General features: G+C 42.5%; 1 protein-coding gene across 2 annotated transcripts; it reads right to left on the reverse strand.

The window, feature by feature from the left end:
* Window positions 1-583: 583 nt before the first annotated feature.
* Window positions 584-24,993, reverse strand: SPATS1 (spermatogenesis associated serine rich 1). Of its 2 annotated transcripts, XM_029243956.1 has the most exons (9): window positions 24,984-24,993; window positions 23,870-24,039; window positions 16,321-16,468; window positions 12,180-12,304; window positions 10,440-10,601; window positions 6,152-6,272; window positions 4,920-4,982; window positions 1,300-1,415; window positions 584-843 (listed from the first exon to the last, which is right to left on the reverse strand). In XM_029243956.1, exons 2-9 carry the CDS (start codon window positions 23,994-23,996, stop codon window positions 815-817), a joined length of 891 nt encoding a protein of 296 aa, XP_029099789.1. In that variant the 5' UTR covers window positions 23,997-24,039; window positions 24,984-24,993; the 3' UTR covers window positions 584-814. The 2 variants fall into 2 exon arrangements, with proteins under 2 accessions (XP_029099789.1, XP_029099788.1); XM_029243955.1 differs by lacking the exon at window positions 24,984-24,993 and having other exon boundaries at window positions 584-1,415; window positions 23,870-24,041.
* Between the last annotated feature and the right edge of the window lie 667 nt (window positions 24,994-25,660).

Here is a 25,660-nt window from a genome sequence, read left to right on the forward strand (position 1 = left end):
GATGTCTGCCGCTCACTCTCAAATAATTGAGAAGGGACTTCCCTGGTGGCGCAGTGGTTAAGAATCCGCCTGCCAATGCAGGGGACACGGGTTTGAGCCCTGGTCTGGGAAGATCCCACATGCCGCGGAGCAACTAAGCCCGTGCGCCACAACCACTGAGCCTGCACTCTAGAGCCCATGAGCCACAACTACTGAGCCCGCGTGCCACAACTACTGAAGCCCGCGCGCCTAGAGCCCATGCTCCGCAACAAAAGAAGCCGCCGCAACGAGAAGCCCGTGCACCGCAACGAGGAGTAGCCCCTGCTCGCCACAACTAGAGAAAGCCCATGCACAGCAACGAAGACCCAACGCAGCCAAAAATAAATAAATATATTTATCAAAAATGATAGTAATAATTGAGCAAAATAATAATAGTAATAATATGAGAAAAAGAGAATGTGTACAACTCTGGACAAATGTTAATTGTAGACTCTAGGTGAAGACTATGTAGGTGTCTGTTTGTTGTACGATTCTCGCAACTTTTCTATCAGTTTGAAAGTTTTCAAAATATAAACTTAAGGGAATTCCCTGGCGGTCCAGTGGTTAGGAGTCTGCACTTTCACTGCGGAGGGCCCGGGTTCAATCCCTGGTCGGGGAACTAAGATCCCACGAGCCAGGCAGCGCCGCCAAAACAAAAAAGTTAAAAGAGGCAAAACACAGTGATTCTGCATCCAAGTCAAACATTTGATTTAGAACAGTCGCACCAACAGAAGCAATTAACAGGAAAAGGCTCTCCAGAGGACAGTCAGTGCCTGCTTCCTGGGCCTGTTCCTGTTCAAGATTGTCTTGGAAAGTCCAAAGAACCTGTGGATAGAGGCACGGAGTTAAAGGCTGTGCTCCATTACAAGACTAACAGTTCTCAACCACACAAGGTGACACACGGCCATGACATCTGCCCAAGGGCCATCTCGGGGCAAAGGGCACCATCCACTCTGGGAGAGGCTCTCTGTCTCTCTCGTCTCCATTGTGAAGCCTCTCAAAAGCCTGCTCTTCTGGGCTTGCCTCCAGTTTTTATGCTACTTTTTTTTTTTTTTTGGCGGTACATGGGCCTCTCACTGTTGTGGCCTCTCCCGTTGTGGAGCACAGCCTCCGGACGCGCAGGCCCAGCGGCCATGGCTCACGGGCCCAGCCGCTCCGCGGCATGTGGGATCCTCCCAGACCGGGGCACGAACCGGTGTCCCCTGCATCGGCAGGCGGACTCTCAAAACACTGCGCCACCAGGGAAGCCCTATGCTACTTTTTGAAGGTTCTTTGACCCACCAACAGGTAGCAAACTCTGTAGCAAGGGGACCGCTGGCTGCCAACTGTCAAGCTCTTCAACTTCTCTTATCTCATTCTTCAGCTTGTTGGCCTTCTCCTTCACCCAGAAAGGCAAGCTGTGGGAAGAAAACAACACCCTGAGTTGAGTTTGTCTGATGCAAAATTTACAAACACCTTCAGCAGACAAGGCACTACATCCTCCAAAAGTAAGAAGGCCTCCCATGCTGCAAAGAATCAAAATCAAACACCGTGTTAGTCTTCACCATTTGCCCCTGCCCCAAACCCAGATCTCTTTTGTATCCCTCTCTACCCAAGAAGTTGACCCCAGTAGCCTGCATCACCTTGACTCCTCCCTGACCCCACCTTTGAGCTGGGCTTGGCTAATGGGAGGCACCAACAGGAGATCAGAAGGTGGAAAGACAGAGGTTGGGGTATGTCTTATTGAGCTCCCGCCCTATCTCCTGAGGTACCCCAGTTCTGGAGCCGCTGTATTCTCCTCTGCCGCAGGTCCTTTCAGACAGCCCTTCTCCATCTCCTGCTGCTCTATGAACCATGGGCCCTCCTCCTGCTGTTCAGATCTAGGAGCAGTAAGAGCTTCCCACTGGTGGGAGCCCCTGGGTGCTCCGCCCTCCCATGTGAGTTTCCTCAACCTGCCCACACACTGGTAAACAGTCCTTTCATTAAACTGTCTTCAGAATCCCACCTGAGTGTGCCTTCTGCTTTCTGCTGGGACCTCAGCTAATACAGACACCCAGTGTCCTCCCAGGTCTGTTGAGATTTGAAAGGGCATATGCTGGGCTGCAGTGTGTGGGTTCCGAGAGGTACCAGGAAGTGAGGTTCCTGGGATGAGTCAGAGCAGGAAGACGAAGAATGTTTTCATCTTTTGGCAGCTAAAATTTTCATGTTTTTAGGGAGAAGTGCATCATGATTGAGAAAATACCCTGATAAACCTGCTGGAGTATTACCACACATAGCAATAGGTGGGAGTAATGGTTATCATTTAAAGCTGACAACCCAATAGTAGAAGCCCAAGTAAGAAAAGCAGGACGACAGACTTCCCTGGCGGTCTAGTGATTAAGACTCTGTGCGCAGTGGTTAAGAATCCGCCTGCCGATGCAGGGGACATGGGTTCGAACCCTGGTCCGGGAGGATCCCACATGCCACAGAGCATCCAAGCTCATGCGCCACAACTGCTGAGCCGGCACTCTGGAGCCCGCGAGCCACAACTACTGAAGCCCGCGCGCCTAGAGCCCGTGCTCCGCAACAAGAGAGGCCACCGCAATGAGAAGCCCGCGCATTGCAACGAGTAGTCGTCCCCGCTAACCGCAACTAGAGAAAAGTCCATGCACAGCAATGAAGACTCAACACAGCCAAAAATAAATAAATAAAATTAAAATTAAAAAAAATAATAATAAAGTATATAAAAAAAAGAGACTCTGTGCTTTTACTGCAGGGGGCACAGGTTCAATCCCTGGTCAGGGAACTAAGGATCCCGCATGCCGTGAGGCAGTGGCCAAAAAGAAAAGCAGGACGAACAGCAATATAGAAAGATATTAGCATAAAGAACCAGCAGGATAAGAACACAAGCATTCCTAAACATCAGAAGAAACGATTTTTTAACTTTTGTTGAAATATCAAAGAAAACAGTGAAAGACTCAGGGTAAATATAATACACATAATACATATAACATAAACTATTATGATAGAATTGAAATCAAATCTGTCAAATCAATAAATGCAAATGGCCCTAATTCACCTCTTAAAGAAAAGAAATTTTCAAATTGGCTCACAAAGCAAAATCCAATTCTTTGTCTGAGAGAAAGACCTAAAACAAAGTGATTCGAAAGTCTAAGAATGGGCAAAGAAATATTAGTCAAATGCAAACAAAACAAAGTAAGAGTTGTAATCTTAATATCTGGCTAGGTATAACATAGGACAAATGCATTAAATGAGAAAAGGAAAGATATTTTTATAATGCTAATGGCTACAATTAACAATAAAGATAGGGCTTCCTTGGTGGCACAGTGTTTGGGAGTCCGCTTGCCAATGCAGGGGACACAGGTTCGAGCCCTGTTCTGGGAAGATCCAACGTGCCGTGGAGCAGCTAAGCCGGTGCACCACAACTAGTGAGTCTGCGCTCTCGAGCCCGTGAGCCACAACTACTGAAGCCCGCGTGCCTAGAGCCCGTGCTCCGCAACAAGAAGCCTGCGCACTGCAACGAAGATTAGCCCCCGCTCTCTGCAACTAGAGAAAGCCCACATGCATCAGCGAAGACCCACCGCAGCCAAAAATAAATAAATAAATAAATTTATTTATTTAAAAAAAAAGAAATCTATAAAAAAAACAGTAAAGATAGAAACACACTAATATTGGGACATTATAACACAACAACTCTTGGTCCAAGTGGACAAAATGAGTGGACAAAAATGAGTAAGAAAATATAGGGACTAAACAGAATAATCAATAAGATAAATCTTCTGGGTATGTATCTAACTTCGCATACTGATGAAATAGAATGTACTTTCAAATGCATGCTGAGAGAGTCCCAAAATCGAACGTATATTAGATCACAGGGAAAATTTTGATAAGTTCCATAAAGTAAAAATAATAAAAACAATATTTTCTGATCACAAGGTGATAAAAGTAAAAATGAATTACAAAATAAAAACCAAAAAGCTCTCCTACCTGGAAATTCAAAATCTCTCTATTAAGGAATTCTTTAACCAAAAGGAAAGTACCAATGCGAACTGCAGAATTCTTCAAAAAATAAGGATAACCTGCATATCAAAATGTATAAGGTTCAGAATGGAGCTGAGCTAACATATAAGATCAGAGGAATGATACTTCCCTCAAATACAGAAATACTCCAATAGCTTGCTCTCTACCTCTTCAAACTCTAACCGTCCTCCCTGGCTGCACTCATTTAAGCATATGCCTTTCTTTTCTTCTTTTTTTTTTTTTTAATAAATTTATTTATTTATTTATTTTTGGCTACATTAGGTCTTCATTGCTGTGCACAAGCTTTCTCTAATTGTGGTGAGAAGGGGCTACTCTTCGTCGCGGTGCGCGGGCTTCTCATTGCGGTGGCTTCTCTTGTTGTAGAGCACGGCCTCTAGATGCGTGGAACTTCAGTAGTTGTGGCTCTGAGGCTCTAGAGCGCAGGCTCAGTAGTTGTGGCACACGGGCTTAGTTGCTCTGTGGCATATGGGATCTTCCTGGACCAGAGCTCGAACCCGTGTCCCCTGCATGGGCAGGCGGACTCTCAACCACTGCCCCACCAGGGAAAGCCCTGTCTTTTCTAACAAACTCTTATGTTTTGGAAAGCAGGGACCCTGACTTTTTGCTCCACATCAAACCCCTCACAGTGCACACCTAGGACTACACATGGCATCTGGTATTTGTCAATCATACCTGTTGAAGATGTGAGCAGCCCAGCTGCCAGACTCCACAGACACTTGACCTTCGAAACCAAAAACCCTCCATTCAAACTGCCTCACCCACCTGCTGGGATTCAAAAGGTCCCTACGTGTTAGGTGTCTATGAGCTCCTCCATAAGAGAAAATAAACAATTGATATTTTCATAAAGATAGGATAATATGAAACATGCTGAGAGAACTCACTTGGGAATTTGTGGAAGAGGCTCAAGTGGAATAAATGTATCAAATTTCTTTTCATAAGGCATTCTGAAAAACAGAAAAGGCAACCATAAGATTGGTATGGTTTCTATGGCAAAGAGATCAATGCATCATTGTGTTCAATAAAATGTCTTATTTTCTGGTTTTAATTGTTACATATGGGCTTCAAAACTGTTAAGGGCCATAATTCTTATTATTTTTTTACCATTTTTAGTAAACATCATTAAAACAAACATGATTAATTTTTGTTGAGGTATAGTTGATTTACAATATGTTTAAGGTGTATACATAGTGATTCACAATTTTTAAGGGTTATACTCCATTTATAGTTCTTATTAAATGTCAGTTATATTCCCTGTACTGTACAATATGTCCTTGTAGCTTATCTATTTTATACATAGTAGTTTGTACCTCTTAATCCCCACCTCTGTCTTGCCCCTCCCCCTCCCACTAGTAACTACTAGTTATCTGTGAGTCTGTTTCTGTTTTGTTATATTTACTAGTTTGTTTTACTTTTTAGATTCCACATATAAGTGATATCATACAGTATTTGTCTTTCTCTGTCTGACTTATTTCACTAAGCATAATACCCTCCAAGTTCATCCATGTTGTTGCAAATGGCAAAAGTTTCGTTCTTTTTTACAGCCGAGTAATATTCCATTGTATACATACACCACATCTTCTTTATCCATTCATCTGCTGACGGACACTTAGGTTGCTTCCATATCTTGGCTATTGTAAATAATGCTGCTATGAACATTGGGGTGCACATATCTTTTCAAATTAGTGGTTTTGTTTTCTTTGGAACATGATTGATTTTTTAAAATATTTTTAATGTACTATACCAACTGTTTTCTCTTTTAATTTAATGACCCTCTATTTCTCCTCAATGCTTAGTTGCAAGTACAAGTCAATCCAAACAGTAGTCACTAACCAACAATCTGATTCAGTATGAAAACTGAAGCCTTCATATTTGTTGATAATAACAGGAACAAAATTAACAACGACCTTTTTGTAGTCAAGATCCTGTGTATGATTTCAATTACACATATGTACTTGTGCATACACTAAGGAACTAGGTACAGATTTTTTTAGAAATTCTCACCAAATATGTCTTGTTGAGATTCACCCCTTGTAAAATATAATTTATATGTAGTGGAAAGAAATACAATCCCTTTAAAGTTAACAAAATAACCCTAGTATTAACATACACTTACATTGAAAAATTCCCTGGTGGGAGAGTTGATCCTGCTTTGTGGAAGCCTTTACTCTGTTCTGGATACGTATATGGATTATCTCCTGGAGTTACCTTTGGGATTCCATTCCTGGGATCAATAACTGTGAATGGTGTTTGAAAACAAAATCATAAAAAGGGCTGAAGATGATCCACAGATTTGCTGTAAGAATTGACATGACAATGGAAACAGGATAATTTAGTGTTTTATTATGAGGTACATATAGGTATCTTAATGTTCTGTTTGTGATTGTCTCGCCTTGAGGAGATGAAAAGTGTGAGCCTAAAATTAAATTAAATTAAAATTAAAAATAAATTTTAATAAAAGAGATTTAAAAAAACAAATAAAGTGCGACCCTATGTTTGAAACGTTTTTTAAAAGGTGTTGTTGGGCTTCCCTGGTGGCGCAATGGTTGAGAATCTGCCTGCCAAGGCAGGGGACACGGGTTCGAGCCCTGGTCTGGGAGGATCCCACATGCCGCAGAGCAACTAGGCCCGTGAGCCACAACTACTGAGCCTGCGCGTCTGGAGCCTGTGCTCCGCAACAAGAGAGGCCATGATAGTGAGAGGCCCGTGCACCGCGATGAAGAGTGGCCCCCACTTGCCACAACTAGAGAAAGCCCTCGCACAGAAACGAAGACCCAACACAGCAAAAATAAATTAATTAATTAATAAAAGGTGTTGTTATGATTACCTCACCCTGGGAAAGAAGAATAGCTTAGGTTTGGATGGGATGTTTTGGTTTAAAATGAATGGTGAATCAAAAGTATCTGAAATGATTAGCATGAACTCTGGCTTGAAATCTTTTCATTCCTGAACATTAGTGCACTTTGAATCCCTGAATCCCTCCGGGATTAGCAGCTCTAATTGGGGCTCTGCCTCTCCGACTGGGTCTCAGGAGGAAATCAACTAATAAGGGCTCTGCTACTCCTTCTGACTCAAAGACTAGGGTAGTGTAGCAGTAGGAGGTGGCCTTCCTGGTGAAGAGGAGTCACGAAAAAGTCTACTGATGCTGAGCAAACACTGCTTCCTCAGCCCATGCTCTGACACCCAACCCAGCCGCTTCCAATGCCCCAGGAATAAGTAACTAACCACATGGAGTCAGCCTGGTACAGGATGGTCGTTTAAACCTGCACCTCTTACACCAGATGCATCTCCTAAGGGAATAATCCTGGACTGCAAGACTAACCACCTTGGGATCAGAAGCAAGGATGCATGGCTGGAAGCACAACCTCCTTCTCTGCTCACACACCCAATGAACAGGACCCTCTTTTCAATTTTTAAATGCTTGTTTTGATATTGTTCCATTCACCTGTACCCACAAGATACAAGTCAAAGGGAGAGCTGGGGAAGATTTTTAATAAGCTGTTTCCTACCTGCCCAAATTTCTCTAGCTAACTCAGAAAAGCCATCTGCACAATTGGTGGAAGTACTTGAGTTACTGGAGTACTTGATTTTTTAATTTTCTATTTTTTACTCTTTCAAAACCCTTTTCAATAGCTAAGACTCTTCAGCTAAACTTTTCATTAGCTCTTAAGTGCAGGGAAATAACATCAACTACATCTGTACCTTGAGTGCTTCCTGAGGATGAAATGCTGAGGATTCAAAGCAAGGAGAGTGGAGTGACCCCTATCTTTTGAAACCCAAACCAGGGTACTGACAAGTAAAGGTCAGGTGACAACAGGAAGTGGTGAGAAGGGCTTGAACTGTGAAATCAGTCACGCCTGAGTCCAAATTCAATTCTGCAATTTCTAGTTCTATGCCCTTGAGCAGTTTAACTTCCCTAAGGCTTAAAATCCTCATTTATAAACTGTTTATTTCAAATGTCTACTTTGCATAGCTATCATGAGTACTGAATGAGAATAATCTGTATACATAATCAGCACTCAAGAAATGGTAGCACCCTGTTTGGGGAAAGTATCCTAGGAACTTGTTTGGAAAACCAGAGCTTTTTGAAGAATGCACTAACCATTCTGTCTCTAGACTGCTCTTCTAATCTACAGATCCCGGACTTGAGCTGCAGCATTTCCAGCATCCAGCCAACCCTTCAGACTGGTCCCCGCAAACCGAATTAGCAAGAGCCAATTCCTTAGTATCTACCCAGTGGCTACTGTTTGTCCTGAATTCAGTGGTTTTTGTATATTGACAGACTCCTTGGTTTGTCTCAAGTCTGAAGTCAAGGGGAGATTCTGTCAGCAACCAAGGACCTCTCTGTTCAGTCCTGAACAGGTTTTTCCTTCAATTGCATGGCTTATCCCTATACTTGTGCTACTAAATGTATAAAGGTATAATCTAAGTTGTTTAATATATATTGTGCAATGTTTAGTATGTTGCACCCTTAAAGCTATCTGTCCATTTATCTTTATTTCAAAAATCTGAACATAGGGCCGGCATATACTTCTGTTCCATGTTTAATGGTGAAATTTAAACGTCAATAAATAAAAATAGTATACCCATGTAATGCTTAAAAAAAAGAAATGGGGACTTCCCTGGCGGTCCAGTGGTTAGTTAAGACTCTGCGTTTCCACTGCAGGGGGCTCGGGTTCGATCCCTGGTCAGGTAACTAAGATCCCACATGCCACACGGCGTGGCCAAAAAAAAAAAAAAAAAAGAAATGGTAGCAGTTGTTATTATTATTTGAAACCAGGACTAGGCTAATACCACCCGCATCCCAATTTTTTTTTTTTTAATCTGGAAAATTCAAGGTTAGAGAATAGGGAATCTTATCTAGTTGGGGAGAAAAGACAATAAAAACAGTAAAGGGAAGGAAGGAAGGAAGGGAGGGAGGGAGGGAGGAAGGAAAAGGAATAATAAACACAAAATTCAGGACAATGTTTACTTTCGAGTTAGGAGGGAAGTGATGGGTTAGGGTTAGGATTTGGATCATCATGATAATCTCATTTACTTTTGATACGTACTTGCAGTTGGCCCAGTTCTGGCCAGTGAGACACGAGTGGAAGGAAGTCTCCCAAGGACCATATGGGAAAACTTTTCCTTCCTTCTAAAAGGGGAAGGCAACAAGAGATTTTCTTCTTTTTCATGTCTTGAATATAGAAATGATTCTTGGAACTGCAACAGTTATCTTGTGACCATAAGGTGACAAGCATCAAGACAAGAAAATCCAACACTACGAAGAATGGTAACACACACACAAAAAGAAACAAAACGAGCCTACATCTTTGATGACATCACTGGGCAACCAGACTATATAGGTCACCTAGATGTCAAAGTTTCTTGTTAATTACATAATAAATATCTTATGATTTAAGTTTGTGATAATTTGATTTTTCTCTTACTTGTAGCCAAGAGCATGCCTAAGCAATAGAAAGCTAAACGTAATCCCTTCTTGATTTTTCTCAGTTGTTTTCATACATAAACCAGTTAAATAAATCCTTCCTGGGAATTCCCTGGCGGTCCGGTAGTTAGGACTCCGTGCTTTCACTGCTGTGGCCCGGGTTCAATCCCTAGCTGGGGAACTACGATCCCACAAGCCGCGCAGCGTGGCCAAAATAAATAAATTAATTAAAATTTAAAAATAAATCCTTCCTGTTCTACCCTATGGCTGCATCTCAATTAGGAGTGGGAAGTCAGCCCTGGTCCGGGAAGATCCCACATGCCACGGAGCAACGAAGCCCGTGTGCCACAACTACTGAGCCTGAGCTCTAAAGCCTGTGAGCCACAACTACTGAGCCCACATGCCACAACTACTGAGCCCATGTGCCACAACTACTGAGCCCACGTGCTGCAACTACTGAAGCCTGGGTGCCCGGTGCTCATGCTCCGCAACAAGAGATACCACCACAATGAGAAGCCCGCGCACCACAACGAAGACCCAACGCAGCTGAAATATAAATTAACTAATTAATTTTTTTAAAAAAGAATGCACTTTAAAAAAAAGAGAATCTAAAGTACAATTTAAATGCATATGACAGGCAGCATTTAATTAAAACATGAATTATTTTCCTCGGACTTCAGTGGAGGTTTCTATTAATAAGTATCTGAGAGAACTTATCTGATGACTTAAATGTCACATTAGCATTTTATGAAATCCAGAGAAAAACAAAAATGTAGATCAGCATATGTTGTGAGTTCTATGCCAAAAAGTGCAATCTGCCAACCATCCCCTTCACTTTCCTATCTTCCTGGCTGCACTTGGGTGACCTGGTGACCCCACAGGGCTGCCCCCAGCCACGTGATGCTGGGCCTGCAGAATCATGACTCAGGAGTATTTCTGAACATTGCACAGTTAAGGTCCAGGAGGAAAACATTACCATATTTCTTCCTCCCAAAGCACTTGTCCATCGTCCTCTCTGATAGAGACCTCCTGTTGCCGAGGAAGACCCCGTTAAAGAAACACTGCTTTCCAACATGGTAGGTGTGGATGTTGCTGCTAAGCCTTGGGTAAAATGTCCACTCAGGACGCTGCCCATCTCCTGCAAAACATCAGAAATCCTTCCATCAGCACTGCTCCCAGCGTCACAATGTAGTTGGATGACAAAACACTGTGAACCGCCCCCCAGGCACTATCTGGCTATAATGTGTATAACGTGTATAATTCCTTGGTTCTACATCGAGGGCAGTGTCAGACTCTGTGCAACTAGGCACAAAAGGCAAGGAAGCAGGAAGAAAGCTATCTAAGAGGGCTCTCTTTTTTTCCCTTTTTACCCTCCCCTTCAAAAATAAAGCCAGTTTTATGGTTGGAAGTGATGTATGGGTTAGGAAGCTCAGAGACAGTTTTACAACCACCTACAATCCAACCTTTCTCTAATAAGTGTGTAGGAAGAACAGAATGCCCATCAACCAGGGAAGGGCTGGAACACCCATGGCATCTTAACCGGATGATACATGGTGTCGGCAGCAACAGTGGCACATGCATGCACTACAGTGACACGGGGAAATGTGTACATATGATTTTGACCAAGGAGAAAGGCTGCTGTGAGACCTTAGGCTAGTTACTGGACCTCTCAGTGTCTCTGTTTCCTCATTTGACCCTTTTCCTGTAAAATGGCTAAAGTGATTTTAAACAATAAAAGATCTCCTGACAGCTCTAGGGGTGCTTAAGAAACTCTTGTGCTCTTTGGTGGCCGAGAAGGAACACAGGCTTTGGAGGCAAGCAAGTTTGGGTTCTAATCCCATCCCTTCATTTCCTAGGTTCGTGTACTCGTATGGGTGACTGAATCTCTCCAAGCCCCAGTTTCCTTCTGTGTAAAATGGGTAGGTCTGTGTTAGCCACATAGGTCTATATGTTTTTTGTTTTTTGTGGTTTTTTTTGCAGTACGCGGGCCTCTCACTGTTGTGGTCTCTCCCGTTGCGGAGCACAGCCTCCGGACGCGCAGGCCCAGTGGCCATGGCTCATGGGCCTAGCCACTCCGCGACCTGTGGGATCTTCCTGGACCAGGGCACGAACCCGTGTCCCCTGCATCGGCAGGCGGACTCTCAACCACTGCGTCACCAGGGAAGCCCCGGTCTATATGTATTGACAAAGAAAGAGGTCCATGAGCTATTTACTTTGAGTGAAAATAATTTGTGTACTATTTTCTACTAGTGAAAATAATTTGTGTATTATTTTCTACTAGTGAAAATATGGTGGTATATTACAAGCAATAAATATATATATACAAACATACATATATATAAACGTAAACATACATATATATAAACGTATACATACATATATACATTTCAAAATTCTCAAAGAATATATATCAAACTCTTCACAGCTATGGGGTAGAATGGGAAGATTATTGGAGAATATTGGGGTATGGGTTTTTATACTCTACATACTTATTTATTGTTTTAGTATTTTGCTACAGTACATTTATGGTTTTTACATAAAAGCATTTTATTTTTGCAAAACACATAAAAATAGTTGCCCAGAAGAGTTGTTGTGAGAATTAGAGATGAAGTGTTGAATGCCTGGCACCTAATGGGCCTTCAGTGAACGGCACCCAACAGTATGGCAGCCTTCTGCAAAGACCCTGGGAGTGGAGGACGACCTATGACTTACTCACTTGTCTGCAACTTAAGCAGGCTGAATTCCTGGGGATATTTATCCTTTCGGGCTTCAGGCAGTGAGGTTTCAGAGGAGTGATCAGAATGTGAGGAGGAGGATTTCAGATCCAAATCTGCAGCAGGGCTGGAAAGGAAGCAGAAGGATTAGATTCTTCAATGTGCTTAAATTGGAAGTTAGAAGCTGATCTTACACTAGAATTCCCCTCATCTATGAGAACTAAGACTACTCCTCGATAAAAGTCCATGAGCATATAATTTATATATTCACAATTTGAGGGGACTGAAATATATTCAAAAGGTGCATGCTTAAACAGTTTAGTGTCCAAAAGTTAAATATAGAATTATTGGGGAACTTCCCTGGTGGTCCAGTGGTTAAAAATCCACCTTCCAATGCAGAGGACGTGGGTTCGATCCCTGATGAGGGAACTAAGATCCCACATGCTGTGGGGCAACTAAGCCCACGCGACGCAACTAGAGAAGCGCATGCGCCGCAACAAAAAGCCCATGCACTGCAACGAAAAAAAAGATCCTGCATGCTGCAACAAAGATCCCACATGATGCAATTAAGACCCAACGCAGCCAAATAAATAAATATATTTTAAAAATTATCATATAACCCAGCAATTCCACTCCTGGCATATACCCAAAAGAACTGAAAACAGACCCTCAAACAGATACTTATACAAGAATGTCCATTGCACCATTACTCATAATAGCCCAAAGGTGGAAATAACCCAAATGTCCATTGATAGATGAATGGATAAATAAAATGTAGCATATACATGCAATGGAATATTATTCAGACATAAAAAGGAATGAAGTTCTGATATATTCTACGACATGGAAGAATCTTGAAAACATTATGCTAAGTGAAATAAGCCAAACACAAAAGGACAAATATTGTATTATTCCACTTATATGAAATATCTAGAATAGGTAAATTCATAGAGACAGAAAGTAGATTAGATTAGAGTACCAGGAAATGGGGAGAGGGGAGAATGGAGAATCATTGCTTAATGGGCACAGAGTTTTCTGTTTGGGGTGATGAAAATGTTTTGAAAATAGTAGTGATAGTTGCACAACAGTGTGAGTATAACTTAATGCTACTGAATTGTACACTTAAAGTGGATAAAGTGGCAAACGTCCTGTTACATAATTTTTACCACAATTTTTTAAAAAATGAATGATGCGAATTCCCTGGCAGTCCAGTGGTTCGGACTCTGTGCTCTCACTGCCGAGGGCCCGGGTTCGATCTCTGGTCAGGGAACTAAGATCCCACAAGCCATGCGGTGTGGCCAAATAAATAAATATAAAAATTAAAAATGCGTTATATACTGATACATGTTACAACATGAATGAACCTTGAAAACCTGAATAAAAGAAGCCAGACACCAAAGACCAGATACCGGTGATTCCATTTATATGAAACATCCAGAACAGGTACATCCATAGAGATAAAATATAGATTAGTGGTTTCCAGGGCTGGGGGGATAGGGGACATGGGGGTGACTGCTAAAGGGTACAGGATTCTTTTGGGTGGTGACAAAAAATGTTCTAAAATTGACTGCGGTAATGATTGCACAACTCTGAATACACTAAAAACCATTGACTTGTACACTTTAAACCGGTAAATTATATGGTATGTGAATTATGCTTCAAATAAAACTGTTACCAAAAAAGATACGTTTTCAATTAAACCATTGACTGGAAAGAAAAACATCAGTCAGTATAAAGAGAAGAGGCAGAAATAATCAAAAACAAACCTAGACTGAAATGGCTGTAATAACAGAGCATTATGTTTAGTGCCTAACTTCTTGGCAGTTAAAAAGGCCTACAGCAAACTATTGTGACTGTCAACAGAAAAAGCAATCACTTCTGGTCTAAGTGGCCTTGCATTTGATAGATGGCCTTGGACAATGCTTTCAGATGTAGTTAACTGTTATCAAGTCATAGGATCTTTTTTCATAATATTACATCACCCTGATATTTGAATCGTTTCAAACCAACTTCATACTGATAGTCTTGTTTGCTCCCTACAAACATCCTGTGATATAGGTGGGGCCAATAGAATCATTTCCATTTGCAAGGGAAATGGGCCCTCAAGGCAGCTAACGATAAAACACACCCCAGACAGAGGCAGAGCTGGATCTCCAGGTTAAGTCTAGACTATGTTGCCTGAAAGTCATAAAGAACTCGAGTTCCATAACTCACAAGTCTTGTATAGCTCGATCTCTACTTCGGTTTTTTTTAATCTATTTTATTATTCTCATTATTATTTTTAATTTATTTTTGGCTGCGTTGGGTCTTCGTTGCTGTGCACGGGCTTTCTCTAGTTGCGGCGAGCAGGGGCTACTCTTCGTTGCGGTGCACGGGCTTCTCATTGCGGTAGCTTCTCTTGTTGCGAAGCACGGGCTCTAGGCACACCGGCTTCGGTAGTTGTGGCGCGCGGCCTCAGTAGTTGCAGCTTGCCGGCTCTAGAGCGCAGGCTCAGTAGTTGTGGCACACGGGCTTAGCTGCTCCGCGGCATGTGGGATCTTCCCGAACCAGGACTCGAACCTGTGTCTCCTGCATTGGCAGGCAGATTCTTTTTTTTTTTAAACATCTTTATTGGAGTATAATTGCTTTACAATGGTGTGTTAGTTTCTGCTGTATAACAAAGTGAATCAGTTATACATATACATATATCCCCATATCTCTTCCCTCTTGCGTCTCCCTCCCACCCTCCCTATCCCACCCCTCTAGGTGGTCACAAAGCCCTGAGCTGATCTCCCTGTGCTATGCAGGGCTGCTTTCCACTAGCTATCTATTTTACATTTGGTAGTATATATAAGTCCATGCAGGCGGATTCTTAACCACTGCGCCACCAGGGAAGTCCTCGATCTCTAGTTTTTAATAAACATATCTACACTAATAACTTTGAACTTTTGAAGTGTGCAGATAGAGCAAAAGTGCAACAACTCAGAGTCCCCCTCCCAGTTCAAAGCGTATCATAATTTTGACACTGGGGTGAAATATGTCTCTTCTAAATATTTTTTATGTATTTGTGTTTGCCAAACAAACTGTGTAGAAAAGATTGCAAGGATAAAGGAAACTTTCCGAAAGAACTTTAGAAATATCCACCTACTTTGTTTTACTCAACAAACATTTATCTGAGTACATTTTGTGGCAGGCATTGCTCTAGACACTGGGGATCCAAACAGTCCCTGCTCTCGGGAGCTTAGGCTCAAGGGGAAGAGGACATGGACGGATAAACAGATGATTGTGGAAGAGTGGGTAAATGCAGAGTTGGAGAAAGCAGGTTTTGCAAAAAAGTAAGTATAATATGATATTAATGTAAAAAATAAATACATATTTCTATGCATAAGAAAGAAATCAATTTTTTCTCATGCATATAAAAAAATAAAATGTTAACATTGATTCTCTAAGAGATAAGATTATTGTTACTGCTATTTTTAATACTGTTTTTTATATTTCAAAATTTCTACAACGAACTTATATTACTTTCTTTATAACAAAACTTGTTAGAAAAAGGTTTTCAAAACATTTGACCATAAAAGAAATATAAACACAGCAAAGTACAGAATACTTTTTTTCTAAATACAGTTTTACAAATAATTTTAAGGCCAACATCCACGAGAAGAAATAAAGTATGGCCAGCCCTTTCCTCCCACTCCCCAAAAACCATCTGTGTGTCCCTTTCCCCGAGAGGTAACCACTATCCTGACTCTGACTGTTATGGTAATCATTTCTTTGATTTTCTTTAAGATTTACCACCTGTGTATGTATGTATGTATTCCCAAAAAATATGTAGTTTAATTTCACCTTCATAATAGCCAGCACTTGCACAGCCTGTATTGTATGACAGGGAGTCTTCTAATCTCTTTACAGTGTATGTATTACCTCATTTAATCCTCACAACTGTGAAGTATTACCCCCATTTTGCAGATAAGAAAGCTTCACCAGGGAGGTGAAGTAATTTGCCCAAATTCACTCAGATGCCAAGTGACAGAGTAAGATTTGAACCCAGTCTGGCTCCAGAATCCATGCTCTTGCCAAATATGTCACACTACCCCTCAGACTGTTGGCCCCTGGTCAGAATTGACCCCAGCATTTACAGCTCTTTCCTGGACCCTTACTTACTCTGGGTGAACAGACCCTCTGCCGGGGCTGAAAGGCCCACTGACGCTTAGACCTGTTTCAATAGAAGGTGAGGGGCTGACACTTCTGCCAGAGGACATTATGTTGGCAAAGCATCCCTTAGATTCCAGAAAATCATTGAGTTTAGTACCTGCAACACATAGATATCACCATTTGATTACATTCATGAAAAAGCTCCCACTTTATCTTGTTTCCTAGATGATAAATAATTTCTTTTTAAAAAATAACATTTGTGGGAGTTCCCTGGCAGTCCAGTGGTTAGGACTCAGCACTTTTACCACCATGGCCCAGGGTCAATCCCTGGTCAGGGAACTAAGATCCCACAGGCTGCATGGCGTAGCCAAAAAAAAAAAGTTTGAGCATTTACTGTATACCTGAGATTGTGTTAACATCTTCACACATTATCTCATTTAATTCTCATAACAACGCACAGACAGAAGTATTACTTATCCTTCCATTTTACAGATGAGAAAACTGAGGCTCAGAATGTTGAGCAACCAAGACCACATAGAAAATAAACATGTTGGCCCAGGTTGGATCACAGCTCCTATAACACTAAAGTCTAAAAAGGCTAACTTCTGTGTTAGATTGCTTGTCCCCCGGCCACATAGTTCACCTACTCTAACTAAACTAAGTGGAAGAAAGAAGGTCTGAATTGAGCTATATATCACTGTACATTGTATTGAGCATCTCAAGAAAATTCTCCAAAGGATTTATTCATAGAAAGACTAGCGAGTATAGCTGGTGATCACAATCCAAAGAACTGTCTTCAGAACATCTATGGGTTCCCCTCCCACCGCAGTGTCATCATTCTTTTATATCACATCTTCCCCACCAGACTGTGTCTTATTCATCTTAGTAGCACTCGGAGCAGTGCTTGGCACAAATAGATACTCAATAAATGTTTGAGTGAATAAGTGGCAAAGCATTATAACTCCCCAACCACCCACAATTACAAGTCCTGAAACCCAAGGACAGTCAGATAGAGAAGCACACCCACTGTCTTCACTCTGCTGTACAATGACTCCTATGCGAAAGTCAATCTGTTCTCTCATCATTTTATATAGGTGTGTGCGTTGTCCAGTCACTTAAAAAAAATCAGATGACTGGATATTGCACTTCTTTATGCACACCTTCAGTGAGCACAGATGCTCCATAGATAAAATGTAAGTTCTCGGTTACAGGAGAATTTTAAGAAACAAGAGTCGGACTTCTCTGACTCTGGAGTACATTTTTAGACTGACTGCTGTTCCACCTACACAGTATCATGATTCACATGTATGTGGCATATGCCAGGCACCTGGGCAAATTCCCACCATCTGTCAGAGGAACTGACCCTTAGCCAATTCTTTATTCGTTTCCTATCAACGCCCTCTCAAATTCATCTATCAAGTGAATCATATTTTTTCCACCTTTGTCAAGTCCCAACCCTACCAACAAACCCTTTACTCTTAAGAGGACTTCGCCTGTGACTCTACAAAGTTTAAAGCCCAGCTGAGCTACTTCCTCCCCTCACAATACCCCCATCCTGGGGTTTCTCAGGGTAAGGACTGTTGCATACAGAGTTAACAAAAAAAAAGACGCGGGTGGGGGAAGGAAGATAAAAACAAAAAGAAAATAACAAAATATATAATAAATAATTTAAAAATACAGATTCCCAAATCCCATTACAGACCCATCAAACTGGAATCTCGTGTGGTGAAGCCTGGGAACCCACATTTTTAATGTCTCCCTCTACCTCTTAGGCTCATGCTTGGCAGTGAACTTCCTCCTCTTCAAGCCCAGTTCCATCACTGCCCTGCATTCTATCCTGTCCCTCTTCCTGACTCCCTATATGTGTCCAGTCATGAAAATCACCTTGAGGCACTTGTTCAACATGCAGATTCCAGGGCTCTGACCCAGACCTACAGGGGACAACCCGAGAATCGGTATGTTTAAGAAGCACCTCAGGGGACTTCCCTGGTGGCACAGTGGATAAGACTCTGCGCTCCCAATGCAGGGGGTCCAGGTTCAATCCCTGGTCAGGGAACTAGATCCCACATGCGTCCCGCAGCTAAGAGTTCGCATGCCACAACTAAGGAGCCTGCGTGGCCCAACCAAGACCCGGTGCAACCAAATAAATAAATAAATATTTTAAAAAATAAAAAGAAGCACCTCAGGTGATTCTCAGAGCCAGCCAAGTGTGGGAAGAGCTGCTCTGGAACATGGCACAGAGCCTAGAGCAGCCCTCAGTACATGAGGGCCAACTGGTTGCTTGAGGGGTGAGTAGCTGGGACGCAGTGGAGCCCAGTGGAGGGCAAAGCTGTGAAGAGAGAGCACAGGTCCGCAGCAGCCCCGGACACGGAACCACAAATGTGGTGTCAACGAATACAACACAGACCACACTCTCTGACCACAATGCAATACTATTAGAAATCCATAATAAAAAGACAGCCAAAAAACATCCATAAGCTTGGAAACTCAAACCACACCTCTAAATATTTCATATGATAGAAGAAAACATAACGGAACTCATGAGGTACTTAATGATCAATGACATATGTACAATATATCAAAACTGTGGGATTCAACTAAAGCACTAATTAGAACCTAGAACCTTGAATGCATAAACTGTATTTTACTGAATGTAAGACATTGTAATAATATTACTATTCTATGTACCACAAAGAACAGAGGCTGCCAATTAAATTATGACACATGCTTTATCACTTAGGACTTTTACTTAATACGTATTGAAGCACCATTTCAGACTTACTTATAGATTTTAATCACATACCACTCGTGTGCATATTTAAAGAAGGAAAATATAAGCAAAATCAATTGGTTAAGGGGCTTCCCTGGTGGCGCGGTGGTTGGGAGTCCGCCTGCCGATGCAGGGGACGCGGGTTCGTGCCCCGGTCCGGGAGGATCCCGCGTGCCGCGGAGCAGCTGGGCCCGTGGGCTGTGGCCGCTGGGCCTGCGCATCCGGACCCTGTGCTCCGCAGCGGGAGAGGCCACGGCAGTGAGAGGCCCGCGTACCACAAAATAAATAAATAAATAAATAAATAAATAAATTGGTTAAGGCGTTCTTAAACCTTACATTCAAAAGTCTGATTACTGAATCACTTTTCAACTCAACCCCTAAAGGTCACATTTTCCACCTAAATTGACCTCACGCCTGCATTATTCAGTGCTCATCCAGCAAAGTTTATGACAATTACTTCACATGGGCTACTGGGCCCACAGCACTGGTAAGACCAATCCAATTTCAGAGACACAAACTGTGAAAAATTTCTATCTTACAAGTAACAGGTTATAGTGTTAAAAAACAAAGATTCCAAAATTAATGACCTAAGCTTTCAATTCAAGGAATAAGGGGAAAAAAGGCAAACATCTCAAAATGATAAGGAAAGAAATCATAAAATAAAAGCAGAAATGAATGAAATAGAGAAGATTATCAGAATTATGGCTTCATGGAAAAACTAATAATGTAGATAAAGTTCAAGAAAAAAATCTTAATACAAGTAAACAGTATAAGAAATGAAAGAGAAGCCACAATTACAAATAAAATAGAAATAACTTTACCCATAAAGAAATTGAGTACGAGAAATATCAAATAACTTGCTCAAGGTTACAGAGCAATGGAGTATAATTTATAAAATGTAGTTTAATGTTAGTGACACACACCCTGACAGATAAATCAATAGAATAGCAAATGTAGATAGAATAAAATTTTATGTGATAACAGTGGCATCTTATCTCAGTGAAGAAAGGATAGATCATTCAAAAAAGATTGCTGGAACAACTAATTAATCATTTGGCATGAAAATAAAATTAAATCTCTCTTATCTCAAAATAAATTCCAAATGAATTATAAATTTGAATGTAAAAATTAAAAGATATACCTGAAAAATGATAAGCGAATGTTTACATAATGTCAGAGTGGGGAAGTTATTTCTAAGAAAGATATCAAATACAGGCAAAATAAAAGAAAGATGCATAGATTAAATACATATACATTTAAAACTTCCATAGCAAACTCTAAACTGGGAGGAAATTTATAACATACACGATAAGAAAAAGAGTTAATAATCATGACAAAGTATGAGTTTTTTAACATTTGTAAGATGAAAATAAATACCCAAGAGAAAAAAGTGGGCAAAAGACATTATTAGGTAATTCATTAAACACACACACCCAAATAGCCTATGTACACTTGGAAAAAAAAGTTCATCCTTACATTAGTAAAAGAGCTGAATTTAAAATGAGATACTATTATTCACTATCATTTTGCAAATACCCACAGCTGGCACAGCTTGGAGAAATGGCATTCTTGTACATTGCTGCTGAAAATATCTCCATCTCACTGAAGAGCAATTTGGCCATTTACGTCCTCCAAAGCCTATGAGAAGTGCCCTTTTCATCCAAGGTTCTACTTCTAGAAACACATCTATGAAAAAAGGTGTGAAATGTATGTATAAGGATGCAGAAGGGACCCACACATGTGGAGAAAAAATAAGATCAAGAGCAGAGATGTCTTCTAGGTTGAGACCTGTATGTCAGTTCTGAGTTACTTATCATAGCATTTACTTACGATAGTATTTGCCCAGAGGTTTTAACAGGGGCTGCCTTTTCACAGCCCGGAAACATTTTACATTGTATATTGTATCCGCCACTAGAGGACAGGAGAGCTTATCAAAGCAGGGATTGGCTGCTAGGGATGGTATCAGAGGGGGCCCCTCACAAGATTTTTGGTTTTGTTTTTTTAATTTGAGGGGCAAAATGTAAATGTATTATGCGACCTTGAGTAGCATGCATTGAAATCACATCTACAAATGTAGCCTATTTCTTTGTTTGCTTAGAAGTTTCGTGCTGGCAACACTCTAGAAAGTGGCCTGTGCTTGCTATAAGAGCAGACTTGTCTGACCGACCAGGGCGGGAAGAGCAGTGGCTCTGCTCAAAAGACACATTCTCTAGACCCAGCTGACTTCTGGGTCTTCCTAGTAGGAATTCAGCCTCAAACATGACCTAGAGACACTTAAGCATGACCTCAGGCTGCCCCTCCACATCTCCTCAGGTAGGAGAAGAGGACTGGAAATGCAAGTCTGAACCCACCCATTCTGAAACTGATGTTCCCACTGTGTAGAGTAACATCGAGTTACTTTCAGCAAGTCAATGACCTGTCGTGCCCAGCTCCCATTGCGTATCCCACCTCTCTATCTAGCACTGTAGGCTGGGGTGAGGCACTGTAACCTAAGGAACGTCCTTCTCGAAAGGGTCACCATTCATCTTGATAATTGTTACTCAAATGCAATTAAAATCCAGTGAGTCATAAGATAGAAAATCCTAACAAGTCGCTAAAACTCTATGAAATACGAAAAGATGGTCCAACCTTAAGGACCAAGAGAAGGTTCTGATGACTAGAAAGGAATCAGAAAAGAAAAAGAAGTTTAGAAGAAAGTCTGTTTCTGGGACTTCCCTGGTGGTGCAGTGGTTAAGAATCCGCCTGCCAATGCAGGGGACACAGGTTCAAGCCCCGCTCCGGGGAGATCCCACATGCCGTGGAGCATCTAAGCCTGTGTGCCATATCTACTGAAGCCCGCGTGCCTAGAGCCCGTGCTCCGCAACAAGGGAAGCCACTGCAATGAGAAGCCCGCACATCGCAACGAAGAATAGCCCCCGCTCACGGCAACTAGAGAAAGCCCACGCGCAGCAAGGAAGACCAAACACAGCCAAAAATTAATTAATTAATTTTTTAGAAAAAGATAGAAAGTCTGTTTCTTCGGTAACATCTGTGGAATTCACGATAAGTATTTCCATTTCTTTAGGCAGGAATAACACCTTACATAACCAAGGCTCTTTCACACAATTGTCATCTCAGCAGATTTACACCATAGCACTGTCTGGTGGGGAGAAAATAATACAGCAAGCCAAGTTAGCTTAATGTGGGTACTCTTTAACCAAACACTCAGTTTCCCATCCCTGCTTATCTGCTCAACAAACAAACTAAAGATCTAGGATGGCGGTTTTTAACCCTTTTTTGGATCACAGACTCCCCCAAGAATTAATGAAAGCAGTGGGCCCTCTCTGCTGGAAAAATGCATCTATCCCCACAGTTATGCATTCAGCCTCAGCTGGTTCATGGAGCCCCTTTCCTTCCTGAAGCCCGTGGGCTCCATGTGAAGCTGAGCTCCGATGTGGTCTCCCCAGTAGACACACCTACCCAGCAGAAAAAGAAGCCATGGATCTTTGGTTAATGTGGTCTGGAGACCTCAGACGCTGGTGCTCTTCCAGTACCCCTAACTCAGAAACCTGAAGCCCCTCCACCCACCCTTAAAACAGCAGGTCCCTCCTTTATCCCCCGGTCAACCTGAAAACTGCAGAAAGGTCTGGAGCTTAAAGCTAGAATCCCAGAACCTTTTTCTCCTTGCTGAACTAGCCACGTTGGGCAATGAATGGCTCAAACTCCTACCGCTCTACTGGCGCCCGCTTGTAGGTGGGCAGTAAATCATACCTCCATCCTCTCCCAGCACTTACAAATTAAGAGATTACAGACCTGGAATACAGGAGACCAGAGACCAAGCTCAGATCTGATGGGGCAGACACAGAGCATCCTACAATCCCTTTTTGCAGCATGAAGGCCACCCACCTATCTGTACTCACTCAGAGGTTTTCTGAGAGACTGTGGCTGCTCTGCTCCATGGCACTGTTCTCTGAAAGCAGATGCGCTCCCAAACATCCTCCTCAGCCTTAAGAACCAATCATGCCATCCATTATTTAATTTAAACCTTTCATTAAAGTGTTCATAATTTCCACCTGAGCTGTCCCATCCAATACACAATGCCACAAATCTAATATATGAGCAAAGAAAAAAAAAAAAAAGAAGAAGAAGAAGAAGAAAGGGCCTGGGCTTTGTAGACCGTAAGACTCATGTCAAATCCCAGTTTCACCGTTTATTGACTGAAGCACTGGGCAGGTCAAACCTCTGGCCCCCATTACTCTTTGTAATATACCTCTTGGCTGTTAGGAGATCCGGGGAGGTCATTTATGAAAGCTCTGCTTTGATGCTGCTCTCTGCCTTATCAGATCTTCGGTTAATACAGACAGTATTAATACAAGAAGTTCTTTCTACATGCTCCCAAACTAGCCTCCTTTTAAACTTCAACAATGCCTTCTTGGGCTTCCCTGGTGGCGCAGTGGTTAAGAATCCACCTGCCAATGCAGGGGACATGGGTTCAAGCCCTGGTCCGGGAAGATCCCACATGCCGTGGAGCAACTAAGCCTGTGTGCCACAACTACTGAAGCCCGCGGGCCTAGAGCCTGTGCTCCGCAACAAGAGATACCACCGCAATGAGAAGCCCGCGCACTGCAATGAAGAGGAGGCCCCACTCACCACAGCTAGAGAAAGCCCACGCAGCAACGAAGACCCAACGCAGCCAAAAATCAATAAGTAAAATAAATTAATTAATTTTTAAAAAATGCCTTCTCACTCTAGTGTACTTGGATAGGGCAACCAAATCCCACCCAGCCCTCCTGATTTCTTAAACTCAACTGTATCTCCACTCTCCTATGGTCATGCCAGAGTCTCCTTTCTCTTGAACCTTCTCCAGCTCACTGCTGCAGATCGCTGTGTAGATGGGGGGGAGTTGACAGCCCCGTGGACAGTTTCCAGTGTCCATGGACGGAGCTATGCATGTGTCGGTTTTAAATATTAAAAGCAACCTGGAGACAACGAAAAGACCTTTGTAAGGAAGGCATCAGTCAAAACAAACAGAAACTCCACGGGCCATTGAAAGTCAGGCGGGCAGGGTTGGCCTCTTAATAAGAGCTTCCCTCCCTCAGCTTCCCTGATTGGGCGTTTCCCGGTTTGGATGCCCGCCGAGCTCCCCTGGGCTCTCGCCCCGCCCACCGAGATGGGCCTTCCACCCCTTCCCCCAGGGGAGGCCTGGCTCTACGCTCGGAGACCTCCAAGGACGATGCAGCCGACATCAACGCACCAACCCCAACCGGCAGCCGAACTGTCGAACGCCAGGCCGAGGAACCAAGAGCCAAGGGCAAGAGGGACGCCGCCGCCACCTGCTCCTCCAGCGGCGGCGCGTTCTGGAGTTGCCAGGACACCTGCCCAGCAACGCGAGGCCGCCGCCTCCGGCCAGGCTGGGCTTCCCGGTCCTCCTCCCTCTGTATCCCGGGGCTCTTTGGGCCTCCGCACGTGATGGAGTCATTTGAAGGGGTTAGAACTAGAGTCTCCAGCCTTGGTGGGGCGTCGTGGGCAAGGACCGCTGGAAAAGCGGCTTGGTGTTTCTGGATTTTTTTTCTTTTCTTTTTAAGAGTTGTGGTTCTTCTCCAGGCAATTTTCATTATCGGGACTGTAGCCCCTGGTGGCAGTGAAGGATAAGCCCTCCACAGAGCTTGCAGATGCCCGCTTATAATTGGCTTGGATTAGACAAGATCACCCGCCACTTCAGAGCGCCTTTTCTGGGCCAGGCTCCCTGGTGGATGTTATCTTCCTTAAGCAGCCAGCTGCATTTTTCAAAATAGAAAGCTGAATTTGAGCAAGGGCTTGCTCAAGGTCACCCAGAAAACTGAGATTCATTTCCAAGTTTTCTTATTCCAAATCTACCACTCTCTCCATCATACCAATTTAAACTTATCTTACTAATACTTACCAGCATGTAATCAATCGTGCAGGGAAAGCTTTTCTCCAAGTCTGGTTTAAGTCCCTCAATTCAAATTCTGGCCTAATTTCTCCCCTGGTGAAGTGAAAAAAAAAAAAAAATCAGACTGTGTTTTTATTTTTAATAATCTTTTTAGTGACTATAAGAAAATTTTTTTTACTGATTATTACAAAAAAGTGGTCATTGTAGAAATCTTGAAAAATATTTATTAAAAAATATTGTTAATACTCAAAATCCCACAATCTAGATAAAACACTTTTTTCTGGATATCTATTTCTGTATAACAAATTGCCCCAAAATTGCTTTAAACAACAACAATCATTATTATCTCCTGATTCTGGGGGTTGGCTAGGCTAAGCTAGGCTATTTCCATTTGGGGTCATGTGGTTGCAGTCAGAAGGTGGCCGGACCTTTCTCACTCATATGTCTGGTGACTTGTGTTGACCATAAACTGGGACCTCAGCTGGGGCTTTAGCCATATCACCTACACATGGCTTTTCCATGTACTTGTTCACAGCATGGCATCTGGGTCCCAAATAGGAGCATCCCAGGAGAATCAGGCAGAAGCATCCATAGCCATGGATGTAAGGAGAGGGAACTTTGACTACACCTCTCACTGGGAGAATCCAGGTCACACTGTATGAAGAGCCTAGGGGGTGGGGGACCTT

Source organism: Monodon monoceros, unplaced genomic scaffold (genome assembly GCF_005190385.1).
Source record: "Monodon monoceros isolate NGI ecotype Baffin Bay Population unplaced genomic scaffold, NGI_Narwhal_1 Super_Scaffold_3, whole genome shotgun sequence".
NCBI lineage: Eukaryota > Metazoa > Chordata > Mammalia > Artiodactyla > Monodontidae > Monodon > Monodon monoceros.

What these genes read in the sequence shown, in the direction of transcription:
- SPATS1 (XM_029243955.1), bottom strand. Translation starts at nt 23,996, where the DNA reads ATGGACACTGGAAACTGTCCACGGGGCTGTCAACTCCCCCCCATCTAC. An exon ending in CTTTGGGAGGAAGAAATATG is followed by an intron (nt 6,273 to 10,439) that starts GTAATGTTTTCC and finishes CACCATTCACAG; the next exon opens with TTATTGATCCCAGGAATGGA. An exon ending in CCACCAGGGAATTTTTCAAT is followed by an intron (nt 4,983 to 6,151) that starts GTAAGTGTATGT and finishes TCTGTTTTTCAG; the next exon opens with AATGCCTTATGAAAAGAAAT.